Below are 17624 nucleotides of genomic sequence, written 5' to 3' on the forward strand. Positions count from 1 at the left end.
ATCATTTTCCAAACTCAGCCTGACTGATACTTAATCTTCGGGGCTGGGTATTGATACAAGGGTGTATGTGGTTTGCAAAGATGTAAAGTCTCATTTCAAATACAACTTATAGAACACCAACAGCACAAGTAAAATGAACCGTTAAGTGTGAATAATTCCTGAAAGTCACTGAATCACCAAAAACGGTTCACATTTTTCACATTGTTGTGATTTTATGTTTCATTCAGCGATGCCCTACTTTCTATTCATCTACATGCCCACCTGGGAGTTGCCTCGCCTTGCACACAAGCTGTGTGGTGCACTGCTAAATAAAAAAAGGGAAGAGCATTAATCACCTCCACTGGCAACTCTCCAGAGTTTATCTCATATCTCACTGGTCCTGAGTTACATAAACAACTGAATGCTTCCACCTCACAACATAATGTGAGAAATGTTGATTAAGTTCACTTTAAGTTCACTAATAAGCAAAAGCTGTCATGTTCGCCTTTATTATTTTATGTAAGGGTATTTCATTGTGCTGTGGGTGTCACATTTAAAAAAAAAAAGATACTTTTTCTTGGAAAGAAACTGCTAAATCCTTCCATCTTTTGGTAATCACATGCAGGCAGTGTTGCCTAGCAGCTGACAGCTCCCTGGGCTGTGAAAGCAAATAAAAGTGTGAAGTGGAAGGTGAAGCATGCGTTTCTCATGCTGGAGATAGGGAGTGTTGATGCTGCGTTTTCCAACAAGTGGGCTAGGGGTGTTAATTGTACCATAAATAATCACTGCATATATTCAATACTCTAATATCCATATGAAATGTCCTGCACACACTGAGATGTGTGAGCCAGTATCCTGCTGCACTGTCAGGTTTTATGCTGGCATTCTTTTTTAAGGAGTATTCCTGGTGTCATACAGGACAATTTTAAACTTTAAAGTTGTGTTTTGAGCAGTTGTTGATATCCACAGGAACAGATCATTATAATGTAGGAATATATAAGAAGCAACGGTGAAAATCAATGATGGTTGAATTCCATTTAGTAGCTTCAGATTCAGGGTTCAGGCTCACTGTCACATTATATCCACTTACTTGTAACATAATGGAGCCATTGCAAAGATGATTAGTAATGCATGTGCTTCTCCTGCTATGACAAATCAAAATGTCTGCTGTGACAAAGCTGCTCTAATTAAACTCAACAGGGTTATCCTGAACTAGGAAGTACTGTTTTCCAGTACAAAACAAGCCTTAGGTAATTCCTCGAAGGGTGCATTATGTATGAATTTTAGTTTAATTAATATCCCAAAATTAAAAAAAAAAAGATCTGCAGAGGTTCCCGGTTAAGGTAGCTATGTGAGTGCCAACTGCTCCAATATATAATACATATTACTAGTAATATATTACTTATTAAACTACCTTTTAGGTCCTTTCAACAAAATGCCCAAATAACCTATATAGAACAATTAGATAACCTAGATCTTTTTAAATAAATGAATGAACACAGGGATGAGCAGACAAAGGATCAAAGTCTGGTATGAGATAGGAATAAATATTTTTAATTGTAGGTTTAGTCATATGAAACACAATAGACCGCTACCTTCTATAATGTAGCCTATAATGAAATGACAAAAATCTCTTTTTCAGTGGAACAACATGTACCAACAAAACAAGTGTTGTTACCATGTAAATAAATAAATAATAAAAGGTAATCGAAATAAAATAAGTTTATATAAATGCACACGATTTATTTTCTTTTGAATCAGCTTGAGTATACATTATAAAAATACAAACATTTGCTTTTATTTTTCAATTTTGATTCTTTTATTTTTAATATTGTTATATCGGATTTGAATTATTTTCTATGTGGAAAGAAACTGGATTTCGGGGGTAAACCCACGCAACATGGCAAGTCTTGAAACCCCACACAGCAATGTTCAAGGCAGGAAATCCAACCCTGACCACTGCCTGAATGGCCTAGTTAGCATTGTTTTTTTTATATTACAAATGTAATGTCGGGGAACCGAAGTAACTCGGAGGAAACCGTAATAACCCGGGGAGTCAAGACAATCCACACAGCAACTATCGAGGCAGGAAATCCAACCCTGACCACTGCCTGAATGGCCTGGTTAGCGGGCTTTTTTATATTACGAATGTAATGTCGGGGAATCGAAGTAACTCGGAGGAAACCGTACTAACCCAGGGAGTCAAGACCATCCATACAGCAACTATCGAGGCAGGAAATCCAACCCTGACCACTGCATGAATGGCCTGGTTAGCGGGCTTTTTTATATTACGAATGTAATGTCGGGGAACCGAAGCGACTCGGAGGAAACCGTACTAACACAGGGAGTCGAGACACTCCACACAGCAACTATCGAGGCAGGAAATCCAACCCTGACCACTGCCTGAATGGCCTGGTTAGCGGGCTTTTTTATATTACGAATGTAATGTCGGGGAACCGAAGCGACTCGGAGGAAACCGTACTAACACAGGGAGTCGAGACACTCCACACAGCAACTATCGAGGCAGGAAATCCAACCCTGACCACTGCATGAATGGCCTGGTTAGCGTTTTTTTTTTATATTACGAATGTAGCGTCGGGGAACCGAAGCAACTCGGAGGAAACCGTACTTACCAGGGAGTCAAGAAACTCCACAAAGCTACGATGGAGGCTGGGAATCCAACCCTAACCATTGCTTTGAGAAAGGTCCATTGATGGCATTCATCTTGAAGGAAAGAAGTTCCACAGCTAATTTCCACTTCATCTGACCTACTACAACTCAGGTGAGATGGAAGGTGTGATAGTTTGGGAACCTGTTTCCTTCAAGATGATTGCTGAAGGCTTCGAGATGTTAAAAGAAGCTGGGGGCGGTGAAAAAGGTCGAGGTGGTTATTTAGTCGTCGCTGTGATCAGTGGTGCACCTAAAGGCTTTGGTTAAAGCTTTTCGCACCCTTGAAAAGAATCTGGCAACTGCAGACCTTTTTGGTCTGTGGAGGTCATCCAGATGGATTTTCAGATACTTAATTACAGCTTCATCAAAAGATGAATTGTTTGTTGCCATTGCAGCCTCCAGTATCTGTTCAGAAGAGCCAAACTTCTCCTTAAGGTCCTTGATCACTGCTTTGTTGATTTTTTTCATGTTGTTTCTAGTTTTTTTGACATTGGAATCAGCAATGTCGATGTTATTCCGCGCCATTTCTGAGAGACGCTTCACGATGTTGTCTATGTCTTTTGACTGAGCGGACTTTTTGGTTTTCTGAGAGGCAGTCATGATGAGTCTCATGAGCAGAACCGTGATAATGTTGTTGGTTGTCCTCTCTGACATACAAGATGAGGTGTCAGCTGACTCTAATGAGAATCCCCCGTCTGATATTTCAGTGCTTGTCACGTTGTTGTTTTGACACACTGAAGGACAGCGGGAAGACATCAGTCTATTCTCAGAAGTTATTTTAGGAGATATGTCTCCTGAAGCCACTCTGACATTGTTCTCCAAGATCAGACTATCATCAGTAGTCAGGTTCAACTCCCTGTCATCACTGTCGTCATTGCAGAAATCGTTGAAAGGTAAGACTGGAGTTGAACAATAGGGTGTTGTAGTGTGATTGACGCTGGCTTCAAGGGGCTCTGGTGCGACGGCGTCCTTTTCTTCTGGTGGGGTCACTATTCTTTGGATTAGGTCTTCGATGTCGCCTAGCGCACCAGACACTTTCTCACTGTGACTTGCCTGGTTTGATTGCTCCTTCTCCACCCAGAGACACATCCGCTGCAAGAACTTTCCCACTGAATCTTCTATCATGATACTTTCAAGAGAAGGGCTGGACCCAGTTGGGTTCACCCACCGCTCAAGACGAATGATGACAGGGTCAGATAAACTTCCTCTTGCTGTATTTGGGGGATTTTGATAAGTGCTGACAGCCATGCAATGACCATATAATTCATCAGACAAGTCTTTTGAAAGCTGGTTGGCCAAGTTTTTCAGGTTTTTCTTGTCGTGTGGTGCAGATTTCTTTGGCGGGTTAAAAATATTAAACAAGGCCTCAACAGCATATTTGATCCAATCACACTCTAGTGAAGAGGCCAGCTTCCGTTCTACACTGATGAATGGCCTTGTCCTGGTTTGAATGCAAGTCTCATAGTTTGGTCTTGGAGACTCTGGAACAGCTCCCGGTAAATTAAAATCTTCATCAGATGCATCCTCTTTTTTGAGTGTCTGACTGAGAGGCACGATAAAGTCAGGGTCTTCTTTCTCAAGCGATGTTTTCAGCTCTGATGTCAGTTTCTTAAATTGTGTTCGTGCAAACTTAAAACATCTGCTTTTGCACTTCTCTTGGTTTGTGGTGTCCTTTGAAGGTGTGGCCCGTGAGGCAAAAAAGTCTTTCACATTTTTAAGTATTAATCTCAAATTGAAATGATGTTTGGATGAGCTACTCTTCTCATTGCATCCATCATCTCCGCCGTCCGAATAGTGAAGGTCATTCTTTATAATGGAGACAATTTCAAACGCTGCATCACAAGCATCCAAAGAGGGGCTGGGAGGCTGGAGAGCAGAGTCAGCCTCTTCTTGGATATCCAGTGTTTCAGTGGACCATTTGTCAAGGATTTTAGCCACTTCTTGAGTCACAGAAATGGCAGAGACCTTGGATTTAATGCTCTGAGGAGATTCACATGTCACTGAGGGAACAGAAATCTTGGATTTCGTGCTCTGAGACGATTCACATCTCTCTGAGGGAACAGAAATCTTGGATTTCGTGCTCTGAGACAATTCACATCTCTCTGAGGGAACAGAAATCTCGGATTTCGTGCTCTGAGGAGATTCAAGTCTTACGTAGGGAACAGAAATCTTGGATGTCGTGCTCTGAGAAGATTCAAGTCTTACGCAGGGAACAGAAATCTTGGATGTCGTGCTCTGAGACGACTCACATCTCTCTGGTTCAAGGGTCGGTGTTGTGGAGTCGAACCTCGAACAGCATAGGCAACTGGAGCTCAGCATACTTGTAAATCTTTTCAGACATGTTGTAGCATGACTCACCATTTGAGAAAGAGACGGTGTGCTAGACATGGAGCCAGATACAAAAACGGCAGACCCTGCCTGCTGTGTAGGGCTGTTGATGGCCAGAGATACAGCAGAGGTTACCTTTTGTAGAACTTCCTCCTCGACCAGCTCTGTCAGCTTTTCTGCACTCTCACATTTTTCCGGTGAGACGTGAAGAACTTCAGCAAAAGTACCAATGAGGGAGTCTCCGAGCTGCGTGTTGAGGCTTTTCAAAGCTGTACTTATTTCAGCCTGTGAATCATTCCTCAGTAGACGCTCCCGAAACATTGGTAAGGTTATGCTCACAGCTGATGCAGAGAGTGTCTGTATGATTTCAGACAGCATATTAGTCAGTATTGTGTCGACTCCTGTTTCACAAATCCCATCAGCTAACAGGCTCCACTGTGCTTCAGAGATTTGATTAAAATGTCTGTTCACGATGGGCTTCACAGCCTCTGGATAGATAACGATACTGTTATCCATCGGGGATACGGACTGCTCCACTGTAAACATGTCTTTTCCTTTCTTTAAGTTGGTTTGAAATTAGCTAAAAATTGTCCAGTTATGTGTAGTTTTTAGCTGTGGTTCCTGCGTGTGGTCTGTTCTGGTCAGCGCCTGTTTTTAGTAGAAACTAAAAGTAGCTTTTATGAACCTGCGTTAGTATTTATGCATCCAGGATTCTATGACGTCACTATTTAGCTTTGATCAGAGCACATCATCAAAGCACATCAAAGTACATCAGAGCACATCAAAGCGCGCACCGGACACACACACACACACACACACACACACACACACGCACGCACGCAAACACGCGCACGCGCACTAGGACACGTTCGGCACATTTTGGCGGAAGTGAAGTTGCAGTAATAGGACCAAATAGTTACAGATAGCAAACAGAAAATGCGAATAATTTCCACTCACACTGATCAACCAACCAATCAATCAATAAATCAATCAGTCTAATAGGATCAATGACTAAGATGTATGTTCATATTCTAAAAATAGAAGAGGTGAATTCATGTCATTGTCCCGGCATTTTCGGCCGTCCTGGCCAAATTATCTCGACTTGATCATTGTTGCTATTTCAGTTTATTTCGGGGTTGGGAATTAAACAATATATGAAGAAAAAATCTACTCATTTCGAGCACAATATCGATTTTACAAAAGATGAATCCTGGCACAAAATATAAGCTTTTGGGACTCCAGGCGCTCTGTATTAATGTTGTTTATATATTAATCCCATTGTTGTATATAAATGTGTTTGCCCTATTAGTGTGCTTGATGTATGTCTTGATAACATTTAAATATGACGGTCCACACGGTTCTGCACAGAAACACAGGCCAAATAAAGAAATCAAGGATAATGATTACTTGACTTGAAGAAATTAAGAAAAAAAAAAAGTTGAGGATGACTTCAAGCTAACAAGAGTTCTGGTCCCTCTGGGTTAGTGGACATGACAGCAGTATTGGATTGGATAGAACTTGGCAGATGTTTTGCAATCATGCTTTAAGTCATAATAATGGACAAAAATTACATACATTCAGATTCACATTCAGTCATTTCCTGGTTATTTATTATCTATTATTTATTATCATCCGATTATTAAATAATCATATGATGTCTCACACAAACTCCACAAAAATAAATTAAGGAAAATAAACAATAAACAAATAAAATTTGCCTAAAATTCTTATTTTTCAGATACGTTCTCACGGTTGTTCCACTCTGAGGCTTTCTTCAGTCTTTGTGCCTCTGTGAAATCAGACCTGGAGGACTTATAGAGCAGCACAGAAACTTATGGTCTCCATGTGATGTCACATCAACAAGGCCCCAGCTCCACCTGCTGACACCAGGAGGAGATGACAAGCACCTGCAGATGCTTCTCTCAAATATTGACAGAGGATCCAGCTACACCTTTTCAGTCACAGTTCTTGGGCAGATGATAGATTAGCATTTTACTTAAATGACATTTTGACTTGTAAGAGTAGAAATCACAACGATGTAAATAAATAAAAGACATGATCGTGGCTGAATTCCATTTAGCTGCTTCAGCTTCAGGGTCCCGATGTTGTTCTTGCTGCTTCATTGTCATGGTTTACTGGGGCACCTGAAGAACAGCCATGATTGATGCTGTAACACTTTTTCTTTTCCTGATGTGCCTCTAAGGAATGAGCACATTATACATTTACACAATACTACTACTTCATAATGAGCATAGTCAGTTCATCCCAAAATCAAAAATACACATTTTTCGTCTTACCTGTATGTATTGTTTTGGTTTGAGCTTTGGAGATATCAGCTGTAGAGACGTCTGCCTTCTCTTAAAGCAATGGAGCTAAATGGGACACTCAGCTTGTTGTGCTCAAAGTGCCACAAAATGTACTTTGATTTACTTTGGAAACTATGGCAATGTTTCTATTTAAGTTGAAAAATGACATCGATCCTTACCTGGTAACGCACACCACCGGAGCACTTTCTCTCTTGTCTGTTTGCAGGGTATTACCAGGATTTTACTATATGACTTGTCAGAGATTACTCCCTTTTCAGTGCAATCAACACAAAGCTGTACCATATAGGTTCCACAACATTCCTGAATAAAAAGATGAAAATTCACTGAAGAAGTACTCTGAAACTGTCAACTTGTTTGTTAACAGTTTCCAAGAAAAAGCACTTGTGATGTAAGAATCCATGTTCTCTTTTCTGTCACTTGTGAAGCACTTTGTAATGCATTTTGATTTGTTTGAAAGGTGCTATTATAAATAAAGTTTGATTGATTAATTGAGAACAGAAATGCAAACAAATTTCCACACACACTGTATTTTTTTGGGATTCATATATAAGTTCACTGATCAATCACTAAATCAATCATTATTATGTGTTCAATGATTATCGAGCTGATCAGCCAACCTGTACAGTCCTTTTTATTATTTTTTTTGCATATTCAGGGACACCCAACACGGTGATTCATCCCACACTGACTCGAGTGCACTGGAACAACAGCTCACAGAGAGAGTTTGCCTCCTGTGCTGGGGATGGCTGATGTCACGCCAGTCCATTAAAGCCGGAGTACGAAGGAAGCGTGTGTCTGTCAGGACGTATTACACGAGGACGACAGTGATGGACTGCCTCGGGGCTACAGTTGGAGCCTCTCATTCCTCCTTCCGACCCTCCATCCCACTCTTGATGCAACCTTATGATGCCAGTTACAGCCATCCCTCCCTCCCTCCCTCCCTCCCTCTCTCTTGGCCAGCCCTTCATAGGAGTCGTTTTTTTGCTGCATCACCTCCCTGCCTCCATCCACATGTGAACGAGTTACCTATGAATAATGCATGAAAGTAGCTCAAGTTGAAATTATAATACTGATAGGCAGCAAAATAAGCTGCAACTATTGATGGTTTCAGACGTGTTTTAGAGCAAAAAATGCCCAAAATACACTGGTTCCAGCTTCTTAAGTGTGTAGATTTGATGTTTTTCTTTGACATATAGTAGTACCATATATAGTAAACCAAATATCTTTGGGTTTTTGTGCTGTTTTTTGGAAAATAAATTGGAATACATTGCCTTGGGATTGAAGTTGTGGACATTTTAAATTATTTTCTGATATGTTAAAGCCTGAACAAGCAGAATTTTAATTTATCTCAGTTTTTCTTCTCAGCAGATTTGATTGGGGAATGGGAAAAACCATATTTACTGTTTTTGCTTGTTTTTCATGCAGTCTCTACTGATTTCTGACCCGCTACACTGTCACTGTGCACCTGTTCTGTGTTGTTGTTTTGTAAGAAAGATGGATTCACAGCGTGCTCGTGTCCAAAAGGCCCATGATCCATATCCGTGGCCCATCTGTCAGTTTTGTGGACTCCAAATGTTCTTCACAGCATGATCAGGCTCTACCCTGCAGCAGCCTCCTGTAACAGTGATGTCACACAGACCTCAAAACACACACTCATATAACATCTCTTTTTATGTCCAACTGATGAGATATTACTGTGATTAAATAATTAGCAGTCTAATGTTAATTTTGTGCTCATCTGCAGGCAACTCTCTTTTATTCCTGCATTTACACAGCACTGCCTTTAAGTTCAAGAATGAATTCGTATTTGCAAAATATTGAAATTCTGTATTTTATTCTTGTGTTTGTGGGGAAGTTGTATCGTATTCAAATCAGCATATGGACAGACATCTGTCTAGCATTTTAAAATGCATCAGTTTTCGACATTATATTTCAACTTTGAATAAATTAATTAGCCTAATTAATCTTATATGTCTGCTGCACTATAAAGTGTTAAGTTAGTTTCAACAATATGTAGGCTACCTTCTGAAATGTGGTAGAGTGGAAGTAGTATGTATCAGAAAATAGAAACACTCAAGTAAAGTACAAGTACCTCAAAATTGTACTTAAGTAAATGCACTTAGTTATACTCCATCACTCTGTATAACACACAGCGAGTAAGGTGAGGAAATCGTACGATACCTTCCATGGACGTCGGAAATTCCGTTTTCCTGACAGTTAAATGTATACAAAGATACACAGTACTGACATGGAAACTCACGATTTCTCCACCTTTTGTTTTCAAAAGTGTCAAACTCTGTTAAAATAAAAGCGTTTGATAGTCACAGCATGTTTATCCTCGACGTACTGTACAGCACACTTGCCGTTAGGTAGCATTCAGGGTTGAGTTCTCAAATTTCCCGGGTTAAGAGAAGTAAGCACAGAGCGTTCTGTTACCAAGGAGACAGGTGAAGGCTAGAGCAGCGTACTACGACGTTTGAACGTGTGTGTGTGGCTAAACGGTATGAACATGTAAGTATATGTTTATATATATTTATCACTTTTAAGATGTTTTTCATTGGTTTTCACAGTTGTAAAGTAGTGGCATTTAAGCTAACATGAGGGTCAAGGACGTTAAACTAAATATATGAGGGTGTGTTGAGCTAAATGTTACTCTTAGCTAACTTACTTTCGGCACCGTTTTAGCTAGCAGTTAAAGTTAGCTTAGTGGGTAATGTTAATAGATATTCAGTAACAATTTATTTTGGCGTTGAATGTACTCAAGCAAACTGTCACCACATATCCAAGCCAGAAAATAAGCAAGAACCCATCAACAATCTCTGGAATATTTAATGTGTTATTTTATGTGTCTTCTTTTTAAGCAGAGGATAGACTGCAAACAACAATGCCCAGGTCCACTTATTCTCCAGGATCCAAACTCAACCCAGCTGAAGACTACAGTAAGATGAGGAGGATCATTGCTGAGGATCCAAACTGGTCCCTGGCTATAGTACCCTTTTTATCAAACCTCTGCCTGCAGAGCATCGTGAAAAACTTTGAGGGTATGCTTTTGTTTCCCGTGCCATTATCATCCCCACTTTTACACACTCACTTATAATATAAATTGAACTTTATGCAAACCTGTTACAGAAAAGCCCATATTTGAAGATCTCACACCCATCCAGAAAGACTTTGTGCAGGAGAGGTTGTCTACTTCCCTGCCACTGCAGGTGACATCCAACCTGATCAGCGATGGTGTCTACTGGAAGCGATGCTGCGAGCAGCGGTGGGACCTTTGTGACGTCTCTCATTATGGCCACAGCTGGAAACGAATGTTCTTTGAGAGGTACTTGGAGAACATTATTGAGCTTTTTATCCCAGATGTTACAGAGACAAAGACAGTTCTCGCAATGGTGCCCCTTTGTAAGAACTATGTCAAGAGGCTGGACATCTCCCAACTCCTGCCGCCTGTCAAGGAGCCCCAGGAGGAGGAAGAGGAATATGGCTCAGAGTTGGTGAGTGACAATGAGTATGATGGCCCATCTATGGACCACTTTGACTTTAACATCCTGCTCAACAAGCTGACGAACCTGGAAGAGCTCCATTTGGTGTACAGGGTCAAACAATGTGGTATGAACTTTGAATGGAAGATGTTTGAGATGACCGACAGAGATTGTGAGTCCCTCGCCAAGGCCCTGAAGTCCTGTAAGACTCTAAAGGTGAATATTGATTCCTGCTCATTGGTTGATAAAATGAAGCATTTTGTAGCTCCGACTGTCTGGAGGATGTTTGTTTGTTGTAATTCAGCGCTTCTGACTTTCTTGCCAGTAACAAAGCATCATTTACAGACATTTTACAGTCCCGGATGACATGAAACAGGGAAATTGTTGTTGGCAGTACCCAAGCATTAAATTCATGCTTGATTAATGTCAAAGAAAAGACAGCAGAGCCTCTGGCTGCAACCTAAATAAGTCACTATTTGCCACAACATTTTTGTCACAGTAATTTATCACTGCTGGAGAAAATGGCATATATCTGTTACCGGTTTCTGTGCATGATATGGGAACAGTTAACGAGATTATTGCAGTTGATTGTAGGGCAGCAACTTATGATTGATTAAACGGTTGATAATTGTTTTGATGAATCGTCTATAATATTGCAGAAAATAATAGAAAAAATGCCCTCCAGAATCTCCCATGCGATAATTTAGACTGCTTCTTTTGCCAAACCAACAGTTGAAGAAACACATTGCACACTGAAGAAAAAAAGTCGTAATTATAAAATTAAAAAGTCATAATTATTACATTAGAAAGTCAAAATTATGAGACTAAAGTCAACATTTATCTCATAATTTGACTTTTTATCATTATTCCAAATATCCATCCCATAATTATCTTTTTTTTTTTCGTTAATTTTTTTCTCTTTAACTGGTGGAAATGTGCTTTCATACTTATCTGTACTCTTAGTGATCAAATTCTTTCTGCAACACATCACATAACCTTGCTAATCTTTGCAAAACCTGTTTCTACAGCTTCTAAGGCTCCGTCAAAGCCACATTGAAGACAAACAGTGCAGGGTGCTGGTGAAACACCTTTTGGACCACCCGTCCCTGAGGGAGCTCAACTTTTCTCACAACCTGATCGGAGACAAAGGAGCCAGGGCCATCGGCAAATTGCTCAATAGGAGTAAACTGGAGATCCTGAACATGTGCGACAACAATATTACAGGCCCGGGAGCCAAAGCTATAGCAAATGCTTTGTCCAAGAACTCCACCCTTTTGTCACTGAACCTGCGTCTCAACCGTCTGCGAGACGAAGGGGGTGAGGCGATTGGCAAGGCCTTGCTGAGCAACAACGTCCTGCGTCGCCTGCACCTGGAAGGCAATGAGGCGACGGCACCTACTGCTATTGCACTGTCTAAAGTGCTGTTTCAGAATAGCACGCTGAGGAGCATCAATCTCTCCTGCAACAACCTGGGTGTGGTGAGTTTTACCTGAGGGTGGTGCCAGAGAAAAGACCATGTTGTTACTCAAATCAAAAAGGGTTACAGTCAGATTTATTATATTGCAGTGCCAGCTTGTCAAGCTCAATTTAGGATAAATTTCATGAGACAATGTGTATTTCCTTAACTTCAGCTATACTTGCGCTTAGATGCACTTTGAGCTGCATTAAATCTGGAAATGAGCGTCAAACTAACCATAGAAAATCTATTATCACGCCTCAAAATCAGTGCTACCAGTTCAGAAGCCTGACATTATAATGGAGGAAACAGAGCAGAATTTGGTGATATATCGACAGATATTCTCAAGATATGGTATGGAAATAGAAATATCTGTTTTTCCAAAAAAGTGGATAAAAGAAATGTGAACAAAAACTTTAAAATCCTTAAAGGTTTTGTTTTTACAATAACAATGTGTGTACATTGTTATTGTAAAAACAACTAGGCAACTAGTTCTCATATAAAAATTATCAAATTTCCTCAGCAGAAGAACCTTCTGTGTGTGGATGCTGGATTTTCTTCATTCCCAAACCATGCTAGTGCCTGTGTAGACATAGTATAGCGAAGGTAGCAGACACAAAGTGCAAGGAGTTTCAATTATTCATAGATGTGTGGAAAACATGCTATAATGGAAAGCTGAGTAAGTGTTGTCTCCCCAAGAGAGGTAGATCAGATTTTTCTCCTTCTCATGCTCTCTGCTCTTCAAGATTTCACTGTACAGTATGTATCTCCATTGGAATACATTGCGGAGGATCAAAAATCACCCACATAGCTGAAATGCAACGTTCAGTTCCATCAATATCTGTGACCTTGGTCTGCTCTCCACAAAAATAGAAATGCCTGTTTCAGACACAATAATAAAACACTGGTGACACTCACAATAAGCAGCTCAGATATTGCAGGCTATTTGGGACAGAGAGAGTTGCTGAGGGGTGATTTTTCAAGGTTGTCAAGACTCTCATCAGAACGGCATCCTGTGATGTGTTCAACATGGGCATGCATCATTGCCAACTGTGTTTGTTTTATTTCTCTCTCTCCCTACCTGTGTGTGTGCAGGATGGAGGTAAAGCTCTGGAGGAGGCGATGTCTCACAACAGCAGCATTACAGAATGTGACATCCGTCTGACAGAGGTTGATGAGCAGAGCGTTGCCTTCATAAACCAGGTGGTCTGGACCAACCAGGAGTTGGAGCAAAAGAGACCTGCTCAAGAAAGTAAAACCAAGTAGACCTCAGCAGCTCCTTTTGAATACAAACCCATCTTTATTACCTCCACCAAGGAGGTGATGTTTTCACCCATGTCTGTTTGTTTGTTGGTTTGTCAGCAGGTTTACACAAAACCGACGGAACAGATATCCATGAAACTTGGCTGTAGGATGGGTCTTGGCCCACAATAGATCCCATTAACTCTTGTTGCAGATTCAGATAAAGTGACATAACCAGGAATTTTTTCTCACTTTCTTTAACATTGGGGCTGCCAATCAAAGAAATCAGGCATATTTGGTTGGCTGGTATCTATCAGTGAGTACATTTTTGTTTCAGATCCTATCTTATGACACTTTGTCTTTGTCAGCTTCACATTTTGTGTCCATTCTGATATTTGATGGTATATATTCTGATATATCTGACCGATAATTGTGGACTAGTGTTTTGAAGCCTCGAGTTTGGGATAGCTATCACCATCTTGTTTTTTCTGAGCCAGAAGTGACCATATTTGGACCAGAGAGTGGAGCTTGGTAGGATAAGCATTACTAAGCCTCTATCCTGATTGGATCATACTGAGACCCCAAGGAGGTAATCACAAGGTAGCCACGCTGTACAGCATACTCTATTTTACTCTAAATGGGACCATAATTTACAAAGTGAACATCTTGCTTTGTTGAAGTAGACCTGAAACTAGCGATTGGGAACATAAACTCATTAGGAAACTGTTTACTAAGGTAATAAATCAAATGAGAAGTAGGGTCATTTTCTTATAAGCTTACATACAATCAGACTTGTTTTGGCAAGTAGTGGAGTTGCCCCCTGCTGGCCAGAGAGCATGCAGGTTATGGCTCTTGCGTGAGCCTCACTTTTCAGACCTGGAAGCTTCATCTATATTTTATACAGTTAATACTACAAACACAACTTCAAACAAAACAACATGCATATAAACCAGAGACAAAAATCTGTGACGATACATTTCATCAGCATTTAAGATGTAGAAATTTACAATACACAAAGCATTGCATGCTGAAATCTTTTGCAATGTGGCAACAGTTGTCATAAAGTAATTTTTGACACATATTTTAGTGAGCATTTCAGTTTATTGAGGAGCCTTTTAACCATTTTTGATACACAGATTTGGTATTCAGTCCTTATGTAACATCAAGGCATCGTTGTGGTTGTGGTGGTGTTGAAATACATACAGACTCGTGTTTTTTTTTTAGCTATATCTACTTGCTAATAGTATAGTAGTAACATCTTTGCTAGTGTAATTAATGTAACATTTTCCTAGTTTTTAGTCTTGCAAAATAACTAGTTGTTTTCTAGAATAATAGAAAAAGAGACAAAGCTATTCAGTAAATTGATGGTGGACAAGTACATAAAGTAATCCACATATGATAGAATCCTGATATTCTTCAGATCAGTATTAGCTATCATTAACCACCCGTGTTTGTGTTTATGTGTGTGTGCACCTGATCCTAAATCAGTCGAATCATTCTGACATTTTCAGTTAAATAAAAGTGTATCAAATATGATTTAAAAAATGTAAAAATGGGTTTTAAGGGGAGAGAAAATAATCCAAAATTGTAAATAAAAAGTAGCACAAAGATGCTGTTGCCTGAAACATTTTACATGGATTGTATTGCCATTTGTGACTCAACAAACACGTCAGAAACGTCCCTGCTTCTTTTACCTCTAAGTGTGCATGACACATTCAGCTAAGCACAAGATCCACTTCGACAGTCATTCTAACCTCTCGCCTCTACTTTATTTACAGTACAAATCCTTTCTGCCTCTACAGTCTTGAAAATCCACAAAATCATTTAAATATAAAAAGACGAACCCCAGAGCATTCATCAGTGAAAGAGTACATAAGAAAACAAACTAATCTACTTAACACATGATAAAGGGTTCAGTGCTTTGCATGACACAAGCCTTTATGCTAACAGTCACCTATGGAGGAAAAATGTCTTGTTATGAACCTTTCAGTTAGATGTAAAAGTGTTTGGAAAACCCCAAATATACGTTTTTTGTCACTGCTGTAGCGTAAACATTGCACTGGTAAACACATTTTTCTATTCTTACACATATGGATATCACAGTGAAGCCATCTGAGAGGCTAATGATGAATGAGAGAATGTGATGACCAGATCATGGAGTTTGCATGCTCTTCCTTGTAGTTTCTTACACTTTACCCCACAGAACATGGACAGTCCATGATTCCCTGCCTTCTGGCCAATGCGTGCTTGGATACGATCCAGCCCGTCACGACTCAGAATCATAAATAACTGGCAAAAGAAATTTTAATAAATTCATGAATGAATTTCAATTTCAATCCCTGCTACTCATTTGGTTTCCTGCTAGTTGAAAAGCAACAATGCTGTTCATGTCACTTAAAAAGGTTGTACACCACCAATAAAACATTAACGAGATAGTTTGACATTTTAGGAAATATGCTTTTCTTTTTTTTCTTTTTGTAAAGTTTGGTAAATATCAGGCTACAACCAGCAGTCTGTTAGTTCGCGTAGCTTAGACTGGAAGCAGGGTGACACAAAAAGGGCCTAATTATCAAGTTTGAGAGGTGCTGATAGTTGGATTTTGTTTAGACAGAGCCAAGTTAGCTATGTCCAAACCCAACTGCAGAACAAACATTTCTGCAACCATTGATATGGTGAAACCTTACATATCTTGCTCAACACCTTAAAGCTGGACATTGTTGTGACATATTGTTAAGAGTATCTGGTTTTGCTGCCACAAACACGGCTGCACAATGTCCTGACTTGAAAAATATCCAGTGGTTTCATGCTTAAAGATGTTAAAACATGAGCTTCGGTGGTCTCTGGCATGGCAGCCATCTTGTGCAGCTGTCACACTGTCAACATACCCCTCACCTCCCGACACGAAACTCAGCTCATATACTTGGAATGTGATATCATACGTATGACACATACAAATTTGAACTTGAAAACCATTGAATTTGAATTCGAGCCAACATTTTATTCTGGCGACTGGGTTGGTTTCCCCGTGGTTCCAGTCTTTGTGCTGAGCTTAAGCGAACTGGCTGCTGGTGGCTGCTTTATATTTATCATACAGACATCAGAGTGGTATTTATCTCCTGAATTAACGCCGGGCAAGAAGCTGACAAACTGTATTCCAAGATGCCTACACACAAACAATCTCTTAATCATTCTCGGAGACCATGAACACCAGAACCTAGAGTTGGTTGCACCAGCTGTGGTGATTTACTCATCACTTAATTAGAATAGCTTGCACCAAAGAAACTAATTCTTAAGTAGCGATACATTTTTACTTTGCCATTTGTTTTTTTGTCCTGTGAGTGTAACTGAACCAACTGACTGAACTAACTTTGTAATACATCTATTTATATTGATATTGATGAGGTCAACAACATGTATGACCTGGTACTTGATTGAAATGCAGTTCAATAATGATGTATTGAAAAATATGTAATTATATTTCCACATTTTGATCTAAGCTGCCTTGATACTACTTACTCTGAAACACATACTGTGTATTTCTGCACAGATGGTGATATAAATAAAAGTCATACCTACATGTACAGAAGATTAGCAATTCAATGTAATATTGTGCTCTGCCCGATAAACCTGTAACATTTAGAAACCAATTTAAACATTACAGAGGTCTTTATTTGTTAAGACATTTCTTAAAGGTGCACTGTGTAGTTTTAGGGAAGACATTTTAATCAGAAGAGAAAGATAATCTTTTTTTATGACTGAATAAACTGAACAAACAAACCTTTGTTTATATTTGGCGGACCCTGCCACCTTTCTAGCTTCAAACAGTGTTCTGTGGACCTTATTTTCCTCTGAGAACAGCTTGTTTATTCGATTTTGAAAAAAAAAAATATTTCTGAGTTTGTATTATTACTTCATTAACATTGTAAATTAAAATCCTGAGTTAAATTTTATTCTCCAAAACTACACAGTGCCCCTTTAAGTTCTAATGGTGCAACCCAAGTGAGTAAAAGCCTGCTTTGAAACTAGCTTGTAGGTCGTGAGAACTTGATTAATAAAATGCTGGTGCAACCAAAACTCTAGTGGGAACATATCTACCTCCCTTTGTTATTTTGAATGGGAATACTAGTAATGTTATGTCAG

General features: G+C 39.7%; 1 protein-coding gene across 4 annotated transcripts; it reads left to right on the forward strand.

Moving 5' to 3' along the window:
* The first annotated feature begins 9717 nt into the window (after positions 1 to 9717).
* drc5 (dynein regulatory complex subunit 5) lies at positions 9718 to 14501 on the forward strand. 4 transcript variants are annotated; one of them, XM_084378020.1, is made up of 6 exons: positions 9718 to 9815; positions 10169 to 10345; positions 10434 to 11002; positions 11815 to 12264; positions 13338 to 13494; positions 13982 to 14501. In XM_084378020.1, the coding sequence occupies exons 2-6, from the start codon at positions 10189 to 10191 to the stop codon at positions 14017 to 14019; spliced, it is 1371 nt and encodes a 456-aa protein (XP_084234146.1). In that variant the 5' UTR covers positions 9718 to 9815; positions 10169 to 10188; the 3' UTR covers positions 14020 to 14501. The 4 variants fall into 4 exon arrangements, with proteins under 4 accessions (XP_084234146.1, XP_084234143.1, XP_084234145.1 ...); XM_084378017.1 differs by lacking the exon at positions 13982 to 14501 and adding an exon at positions 13605 to 13725; XM_084378019.1 differs by lacking the exon at positions 13982 to 14501 and adding an exon at positions 13608 to 13725.
* Positions 14502 to 17624: the final 3123 nt, after the last annotated feature.

The sequence above is a fragment of the Pagrus pagrus genome, assembly GCF_965226575.1.
Source record: "Pagrus pagrus genome assembly, chromosome: 16".
NCBI lineage: Eukaryota > Metazoa > Chordata > Actinopteri > Spariformes > Sparidae > Pagrus > Pagrus pagrus.

Excerpts from the sequence above, each read along its gene's own strand:
- drc5 (XM_084378017.1), top strand. The coding sequence starts at position 10,189 with ATGCCCAGGTCCACTTATTCTCCAGGATCCAAACTCAACCCAGCTGAA. Across the intron at positions 11,003-11,814 it reads AGTCCTGTAAGACTCTAAAG|CTTCTAAGGCTCCGTCAAAG; the intron begins GTGAATATTGAT and ends CTGTTTCTACAG. Across the intron at positions 12,265-13,337 it reads CCTGCAACAACCTGGGTGTG|GATGGAGGTAAAGCTCTGGA; the intron begins GTGAGTTTTACC and ends GTGTGTGTGCAG.